The sequence below is a fragment of the Drosophila busckii genome, chromosome 3R (assembly GCF_011750605.1).
Source record: "Drosophila busckii strain San Diego stock center, stock number 13000-0081.31 chromosome 3R, ASM1175060v1, whole genome shotgun sequence".
NCBI lineage: Eukaryota > Metazoa > Arthropoda > Insecta > Diptera > Drosophilidae > Drosophila > Drosophila busckii.
In genome coordinates this window covers 18,639,739-18,648,882 of record NC_046607.1, presented here as the reverse complement: position 1 = coordinate 18,648,882, position 9,144 = coordinate 18,639,739, and the positions used below count along the sequence as shown (strand labels likewise).

The window sequence follows — 9,144 nt, the reverse complement described above, 5'->3', positions numbered from 1 at the left end:
TTCTGAATCGAAACCATCGAAAACAATTCTTCAAAATAGCCTAGAGAAGTTGCAACTACTACAAAGTTTAATTTCTTTTGACGACAATATATGTATATGACAGTTGTGTTCGCTTACTTTCGATCGATTTTTAAAATAATAAAAAATTATATAACAATTCGGGTTATCTATACGTTTTTTAAAAATTGTATGTGTGTGTTTGTGTGTGTGTGTGCATGGCTGAATTATTGGTGGCTTAGAATGTGCTCAAGTTTCAAAATATATAATTATAACCAATTGGGGCTAACTTAAAGTAACTAAATTTAGATTTGTGTGTATATGTGTGTGTTCGTGTGTGTTTTGCCTTTTACGTATCAATATGCAAACTAAACTTATCGATATTCAACTAAAAATGAGATACAATTAAGATTAATAGAAATCGTAAAGCTAAATTATAATGTTAAAATTGTATATTATGTATATATTGCACTGCACTAGGCATGTTATTTTTACTAAATTATGTTTACAATCAATTAAAATGAAAGCGATTTTGCAAATTCTTGTTAAAAGCAAACGTTTTGGGGGACGTCATCTAGAATAATTATTGGGGGAACACCTTTACATTTAGCTAAGTCTTAAACCACATCCAAAAATGTAAGATTATTAAAATGTTATTATTGTGATATAAGTTTGTTTGTTTCCGTTTTTACGTTTAGTTAAGAATTGGCATTCGCATATGTATATAACTACATATATATTATTAAATATATATATATATATATATATATGTGTATACATATATATATGTGTGTTGTAAATATGTATGTAGTTTTGATAAGTAATACTAGTTTGTTTGTTTGTTTTTGTTTTGTTTTTTGTTGTTTGTTAGTTGAACCACAGATACACAGATACACACATACGAGAAGAGAAGAGTTTTATGAACAGTTAGCTAATTATGAATAAAACTTAAGTTTGATTAGTTGTAGTTCATACAGTTATATAGTTATGGATTCCTATATTTTTCTTAGATGTTACTACCCTATGCACTTAAACCTCCACAGTGAATGGATCGCGCGAGTGATGAATCTTCAGATGCTTGTTGTGATTGGTTTTTGTGGTGGAGCTCTTGCCGCAAATGGTGCAATGGAAGGGCCGCTCGCCGGTGTGTATGCGCCGATGCTCGATGAGATAGTAGTGGCGATGGAAAGACTTATCGCACTGATCGCACGTGAACTTCTTGTTGCCATGATGCTCCCGCCTGTGGCGCATGTAGTTGTATTTGCGTATAAACTTGCAGCCACAATATTCGCAGGTATAGGGCTTGATCTGTTTGTGGGCATTCATGTGATTCTTAAAGTCCAGCTCGCGCACAAATGCCTTGGGACAGTATTCGCACTTGAAGGGTTTGGCTGTGCGATTGGCGTGCACCCAAGAGTGTATCTTGAGATTCCATTTGGTGGAGAAGCTCTTGTTGCAAATGGCGCAATCGTATTGCGGATCCGTCGAATGCGTTGCCATGTGCGCTTTTATCGATGTCTTGGCAAAGATCTGCTTGCACATGGGACACTCCATGGGCTCGGCGTAATCAAACTTATCCGAATGCGCCAATCGTATGTGACGGCGCAACGAGTTGGCGTGGACAAAGCGATCACAGCAATAGGGACAACACTTGGGCTTCAAATCGTGCGTCTCCTTGTGCCAAAGGAAGCGCGCCTTCGAGGGCAGCACCTCGCCGCAATGGCAGACGTACTCCTTCTTGCGCACCGTCATCTTGGTGTGACGCTTGCGATGTTGCGTCAGATTGGAATAGCGCTTGAACTTTTTGCCTACCAAAAAAAACCAAACATAAAATTAAACCAATTAATAATAAATTTCATTTCCAACTTACCACAAATCTTGCACTTGAGCGGCGTCTGTCCCGTATGCATGCGCATATGCTCCACCAATGCGCTGCGCACCACAAACTTTTTGTCACAGACATAACAACCAAATTCCTTCCAGCCCAGATGACGCTTGAGATGCAGTGAAAAGTTCTTCCAGCGATAGAATTTCTTACCGCAGGTAAAACACTCGGCGGGATGTTCAGTTAAATGCGCATCATAAAGCTTCACCGACGGAAAGTCTGTGCGGCAAATGTAGCACAAGAATATCGACTTTTCCATAGCCTTCTGCTCCAGCTCATTGAGATTGTTGCGCTCCTGGCCCAACTTGGATTCGTTGTATGCAATCAACATGCGATAGAGTGCCGCCAGCTTGGCAGCCGGTGTGGTCATTGCCAGCGGTGCTATGGCCAGCAGATCATCCGGTTCTGTTACATTGGTGGGCGGCTTGACGTCCGAATCGGGCTGAGCCAACAGGCTGGCATCTTTCACATCGGGCAACTCTAGCTGGCTGAGCCGCTGCTGCTCGGACGTTGAGCTCTCGGGCTTCTCCTGGCAATTCTCTTCCTTGATCTTAACAATGCCATCTTTGGACTCCTCTGCATCTGCAGCACTGCTGACGCCAGCTTGCAGCATCAGCTGCTGTTGTTGCTGCTGCTGCTGCTGATGCACATCTGTGGATAGTAGTGGAGGTGGTGGTGGCGGCGGCGGCGCTTGCGTGCAAATGAGCCGCCGATTCTGTCGCACATAGTTGTGTTCGCTTATCATGTGCGCATTGCGTTCTCGGAGCTTATCATAGATAATATCGCAATGCGGACACTTGTAGAGCTTTTTGCGTGGCGGCTTGCGCTGCGCCAGCGCTGTGGCCACTGCCTCAGCCTCAGCGGCAGCACGTGAAGTGGAAGCGATTGGTGGACCAGCCAGCAAATGCGAAGATGCGGGCTCCAGTAAACTCGGCTCGCTGAGATGCGCATAGGCCGAGACACTGGCGTTGGTATGGAATTCAAAACTGCAAGCAAAACTTTTAAAACAATGACCAAGCAACAACGAATTGTCAACCTACCGTTTATGCTCACGCTCTGCGTGCTCCGGCTGTGCTGAGCTGAGATCCTGCACTGGCAGGTAATCCTGTCGCCAGTCAGGCAACTGTTGATGATGATAGCCATCCGTGAATTGTTGCCTAAAGTAGCGCTGTGATATGTCGCCATACATCTGTGCCAAACAATTTAAATTAATTTCAATTAATTATGCGCTTAGTTTGTTTGCTTACCGATGATTGACTCCAGGAGTTTTCAATGTCGCAATTGCTTTCCTGCTCGGATATTTCACCCTTGGCGGGCATTTTCTCATCGGTGCGTATATTCAAAGCAAGACCCTGAACCAAACTGCTCTCAGTAGCAGCAGCTGCAAAGGAGGAGGAGGTGGTGCAGGCGGAGGCGGCTGCTGATGGCAAATGACTGCGGCTGCTGCTGTTGCTTAGCTGCTCGCGCTTGCAGGCATCCAAATCCAAATACTTGGCCTCTATGTTGGCATCGCTATCAATGGCTGCACTGCAGCAATCGACGGCAGCTAAGTTGGCCATAAAGTTGCTTGTGGGCTGAGTTGATGTTGTTGGTTGTTGTTGCTGCTGCTGCTGTTGCTGCTGCTGTTGATACCAACTGTCTAGTGTGTGGGGCTGTGGCTTAGTTAAGCGGAAGCTGGCATTCATGGAAGCATCATGATCCAGTGCTGAGGAATTGCTGGCGGAGGATGAGGCAAGCGTTGCTGCATTGGTGGCTTCGCTACAAACTGGTTGTTGTTGCTGCTGCTGATGATGATGAACATGTTGCTGATGTTGCAAACCAAAGCTTGCAAAGCTGTTGCCGTTTTGCTGATGATGATGATATAAAAAGTTAAACTCATTGAAGCTAGTTGCAAGCGCAGGATTGGCCATAGCTGCTGCTGCTGATGTTGCTGGTTGTTCTGATTGCTGCAAGCTTGTGGCTGTTGCTGCAGCTGCTGCCTGCGACGTTGCCTGCTGTGGATTGCTGGAAGCATATGAGGATGAGGAGGATATCACAATTTCATCCACTTCTTGATCGCTATCATCAGGCACTATATACTCATCGCCCGGACGAATGCCCTCCTTTTGATCAACTTCAGTTGCAGCTGCAGCTGCTGCTGCTGTTGCTGCAGTGCTGCTGGCAAAGACAGAACCCGCTGATGCAAAGCTGGCTGCATTCACTACAAATGTGGTTGGACTGCTGTTGCTCGCCAGTGGCTGCTGCTTGGAGTTGGCAAACTCCAACAACACACGCGCATCATCATCATTTACGGCGGAGTGCTTGCGTTCCTGCTGCTGCTGCTGTTGCTGCGATGCAAAGCTATTGGTCAGATGCTTCTCCAGAATGCTGCCGCTGCCACTGCCGCTGCTTGTGGCTGCCTCGGCGCTTTCACTTTTGATATGCACAAGCTCTGCGTTGGGCTTTGATATGCTGCTGCTGCTGCTACCGCTGCCGCTGCTGCTGCTGCTGCTGCAAGCAGCGCTGTTGTCAGTCTTTTTCGACGCAGTTGCTGTCGTTGCAGTTGCTGTTGCCTTTGGTTTAATCACTAACTTCTTGGGGCCGCGTTGCTGCGCCGGCGCCGTATATCGTTGCGGCAGCAGCGTTGTGGGCTCCACTTCCACCTTCATTAGCGGCGGCTGGGTTAGATCCTCAGCTGGCACCTGGCCGCTGGCCATGCGTATGACGCTGGTAGTGCCATGAACGCTGCCACTGTTGCTGCTGCTGCTGCCACCGCCGCTGGCTGTGGGCTGGCCCATTATATCGTAGTCATCCATGGGTTCTTCCTTTTCCACCTTGACAAACGGTGAGGGCGCAACGGTGGCAAATGGACGCGCGGAACTAATGCGACTGGACGCCACAATGTTGCCCACCAAATCCAAATATTCGTTCATATTCAGCGGCACATCGCTCAAGACGGTGACACGATTCTTCTTGGACTTGGCGGCGCCACTCGAGTTGGAGCAACCAGACAATGCGCTGTTAGTTATTGGTGCGGCAGGCAACGGCTCCGGCTCTTGGGCTGCTGTTTGCTGCATGCTTCCCTCATCGCTGCTGCTGCCCACGCTTAAGAACTCTTCCTGATCCTCCAGTGCCGCCGCCGCCGCCGCTCTTCTTGACTGCTTATGTGCTCTGCTGCTGGTGCTGCTGCTAGGCTTGGATCTGCTCGACTTTTTGGCTGCCTTGCTGCTGCTAGCTCTATTGCGATTCTGCTCACGCTCACGCTCTTCCTCATCACTGTCTGATGCATGCTCAGGCTCTGGAATTCTCTCATCCTCGCTATGTACCCAACTACAGAAGTGAAGTTTAATAATCTGACATAACTCATTAATATTCTTGCACTTACTGATGCTCCTCAGGCTCGTCTTCATCCTCCTCATCATCATCGTGTATGTGCAAGACGCTTGGGGGCGATTGATAGATGCGCTCAATGACAGAGAAGCCACCGTCCTCCTTTTCCACACACTCCACTATATGCTTGGGCGTCTCCTGCACTATAAAGTCTCCATTCTCGCGCTCCAGATAATGCGCCACTGGTGACTCCGCATAGCGCAGCACCGAGTTGCTAGTTGAGTTGGCAGGCGAGGCGCAGGCAGCGGCTGCATTGAGCAGCGCACCAAATGGCGAACTGTTGGACTGACGATTGCGTGAGGGGCCGGCTAAGGGAGGGCAGGACGTTGAGTTGGCCAATACTAAAGCGGAGTTGGTGCCGTGTGTTGCCAGTAGGCTGCCTGGTGTTGGCGACAGCTGTGGCAATTGCTGTGGGATCGGGTGGTGGTGTTGCAGTCTTGTGGAGGTGGAAGGTGTGGAGAGCGCGGCTTGCGCTGTAGCGGAGGCTGTTGCTGTTGCAGGTGCAGGCGGTGGATTCATAAACAGCTCCGCATGCAGCTGCTTGTGGTGCTGCTTACCGCTCGGTGGTGCCAGATTAAAATTATGTTGTACACTGATGTGCTGTTGTTGCTGTTGCTGCTGTTGATGCTGTTGCTTATTTTGGTTGTGCTGAGATCGAATTTGACTGATGGCTGCGCCATAGGCGGGCGGTGGCTTTTGATGTGACTGCGTCGCTGTTGGCTGTGATGCAAAGAGCTGTGAATTGGCAAGTGAATTAATATTGAAAAGAGCAATAACTTGGTCATGTAACTTACTTGCAATGGTGGTGGCGGGGGTGGTGGCAACGCTGTTGCATAGGTGAACTTTAAGCTTGAATGTGGCTGCTGCTGCTGCGCGAATTGGTTGCTATTAGCTAGAAAATGTTGCTGCTGCTGCTGATGCTGCTGTGGCGCTTGTGGTATGACAAGTGTGCTGGTGGTGGTGGTGGTGCTATTGCGCGAAAAGCTATGCAGCTCCTGCTCGTAGCGATACTCGCTTGTTAGCGTCGCCTGATATAGATTGCCCAAGCTGCTTGGCGTGGTGTTGGTGGTGGTGGGTGGTGCTGCTGGTGCATTTGTAGTGATTGCTGGCGCTTCAGTCAGGACTGGCGGAGCATTTTTCTCTACCTTAATCGGTGGATTGTTCGACTGTTTAAGACTGTTGTTGTTGCTGCTGCTGCTGCTGCTTGGCGACTTTATTTCCGCCGCTACAGCAGCTGTTGCTGTTGCTGAGCATGAAGAAGAGTTGTTGTTGTTGTTGTTGTTCGAGCAGGATGAAGATGGAGCTGCTTCAATGGCTGCCGCATTGCTGCTGCCGTCATTGCCAAGCATGGCAGCAGCCAAAGCATTGCCATGGCTATTGCCAGAGATTGTCATTTGCACCAGAGCCTTGATGACCTTCTCCTTGGGATGTGTCTCCAAGTGATCGGAGAGATTCATGCCCGCGTGCAGGTACAAAGTGCACACGGGACATTGCACGCAATCGACGCTCGACATGTTGATGAGTTTAACACAAACACACACACGCACTTGTATTTAACTGTTGTTGGTTGAAGCACTCAGCCCCACTCTCACTCACTAGCTCTCGCTCTCGTTTTTGCTGACCAACACACTTTCGTGTCTCTCTCTCTCGCTTGCGCTCTCTCTCTTTAGAGTCATAAAACTGTGACTTTTGTTGCAGTCGCTGCTATTGCTCCTCTTTCGGCCATTTTTATCAAGCTCTTCTTATGCTGCAAATTAAAAAAAGCAATTATATAAATAAATGCACATGAGTATAAACAAAAGCTGTGGGGCCCTGATATCTAAGCGATAGTTATAAAGAATGTGCTACAGTAATCTTTCGAAACGTGCTTTAATGAGAGAGAGCAAAAGCTCAAGCTCTGCAGCAGATCAAAAGCTGTGATAAGCTAAGTAAAGGACAAGAAAAAAAACACAGCATTAGCAATTTAAGTTTACATTTAACACATACCAAGGACTTTTAGCAACAGATTCTATATGTATACACACATATTCATGCGTGTGTGTGTGTGTGTGTGGGAATAACTGAGATTAAGCTTCAGCAGGCAGCTGAATTTCTGTAAGCAAGGCGAATGGAATGCCCAGTTGGTATGACTGAGCAGAATGAATAAAAAAATACTCTTGAAACACAACTATGAAGAAATATGCGGGCGGGCGATAAATGCGATAAATACGCTGCATTTTTTTCTTCTTTCAAATTATTATTTTCAACCATTTTATGTATACATAGTACTTTTTACTGCTATTTTATCTGTCTGTACATTTGTTTGTACATCGATTGAACTGCTTTTGTCGCTGTTGTTGTTGTTGTTGCTATTAAGCTTTGGCACTGGCATTGTAATGCTTAAGTTCGATTTTTGTTGCTTTTTCGCTTGCACACATCGCATTTGAATATTTTTAACTTTATTTGCCTAAATGTTGTAACAAGGGTTGTGTGCTTCGGGGAGGGGGCTGGGGGTGCAGGCACAGGGTTTTTGGTTTGCTGCACCAAAAACAAACAGCGGCAATTGTGTCTACGTCTGTTGTTATTGATTTTTCCTTCGCACAACGCTGTGTTGTGTATGCATATACATATTCATATATACTTGGCTCATATCTATATCTCTACACACACATGTATGTCGTAGCATGTAAAGCGACAAAAAGACGCATATAACAATTAAAAGAGTGCCTCTGCCAATTGTCAGTTTTAGTTATTTATTTATTTTTTTTTACCTAAACCCTCTGCTATTGCTTGCTGCTGTTGCATTGGTATTAGTGTGATCTCTGCTAGGGCACAGGGCTTGTGTTGTTGTTGTTGTTGTCTTTGCTGGCTTTGATTTTCCACACACACACACACACACATACGAGCACACACGCAAGGTAGATACGCTTTCAGTGTGTTTCCGCTTCGTGTTTCTTCAATTTCGGTTGTGTCTCTCTCTCTTTCTCTGTGTGTATTCTCTTTAGCATTTAATTGATTTCATTCAAGGAGAGTCGCTCGCACACCACAAAACACTCACTCACGCACACACTGGCTTGTTTGGGGACTCTTTGTATACACACATACACGGCGAGAAAATTGTTGCCTAATGACGCACTTACTGTTAAATGATTGCAGTTCAATATAAAAAAAACTCGTACAAAGGCTGCGGTGTTCGTATTGATCGTAGCGTCTATACAGTTTATATGTATGTAGTGGTAGTGGTGAGCAAGTATCCTTGAGGTTTGTGCACCTGCCGCACTGCTAATCCATATGCCTGTATCCGAGCTTTTCGATTTTTGCGACTCCTTGGGTCTGTCGCCTCATCGCCGCCTCGTTCAATGACACAGAAATCTTTCTTCTCGTCTTCTGCTTTGTACGCTCCTTCTTCAATATACAACTGAGCTTTTATATATGCTGCGATGCGAGGCCATTGCCATGTGTGTGTGTGTATATATAATATGTGCGCGTGTGTTGGTATGATTTCTGGTCGCACAAAGTAAAAATTTTCAAGCACGTTTTAATTGTAGTTAAGTTAAATTTTCAGGGGCTCATTTATCTAAAACAGCTGCACGGCTTGCCCAACTTTCATTTGCTGCATAATTTACTAATTTTAATGCACTTTACACTGTTTAATTGCCGTCATTTCGATTTCACCTTGCGACAAATGAAAAAATTACAACAGAAATAATACTGTGCGAGAAGTGTAGCAAGTCAGATGCAATAAGTGCGAGCGAGAGATCCGATGCTCGATGTTGCTTGCTATCGTTATCTTTATCGTTATTTCCAACATGTTGTAGCGATAAACATGTATAGGCAATGTTATCGGTGTTGCACACCCTCCCATTCGATTTTTATTCCCTTGGTACTTTTCAACACCTAGCCACTATTTGTGG

General features: G+C 46.1%; 1 protein-coding gene across 2 annotated transcripts; it reads right to left on the bottom strand.

Moving 5' to 3' along the window:
• Window positions 1-832: 832 nt before the first annotated feature.
• LOC108603835 (serine-rich adhesin for platelets) lies at window positions 833-8,935 on the bottom strand. Of its 2 annotated transcripts, none has more exons than XM_017992978.1 (7): window positions 8,002-8,935; window positions 6,046-6,998; window positions 5,247-5,986; window positions 3,130-5,191; window positions 2,923-3,071; window positions 1,868-2,868; window positions 833-1,805 (listed from the first exon to the last, which is right to left on the bottom strand). In XM_017992978.1, the coding sequence occupies exons 2-7, from the start codon at window positions 6,763-6,765 to the stop codon at window positions 1,027-1,029; spliced, it is 5,451 nt and encodes a 1,816-aa protein (XP_017848467.1). In that variant the 5' UTR covers window positions 6,766-6,998; window positions 8,002-8,935; the 3' UTR covers window positions 833-1,026. The 2 variants fall into 2 exon arrangements, with proteins under 2 accessions (XP_017848467.1, XP_017848468.1); XM_017992979.1 differs by having other exon boundaries at window positions 8,371-8,935.
• Between the last annotated feature and the right edge of the window lie 209 nt (window positions 8,936-9,144).

Excerpts from the sequence above, each read along its gene's own strand:
- LOC108603835 (XM_017992978.1), bottom strand. The coding sequence starts at position 6,765 with ATGTCGAGCGTCGATTGCGTGCAATGTCCCGTGTGCACTTTGTACCTG. Across the intron at positions 3,072-3,129 it reads ACTCCTGGAGTCAATCATCG|ATGTATGGCGACATATCACA; the intron begins GTAAGCAAACAA and ends TGTTTGGCACAG. Across the intron at positions 1,806-1,867 it reads GCTCAAGTGCAAGATTTGTG|GCAAAAAGTTCAAGCGCTAT; the intron begins GTAAGTTGGAAA and ends TTTTTTTGGTAG.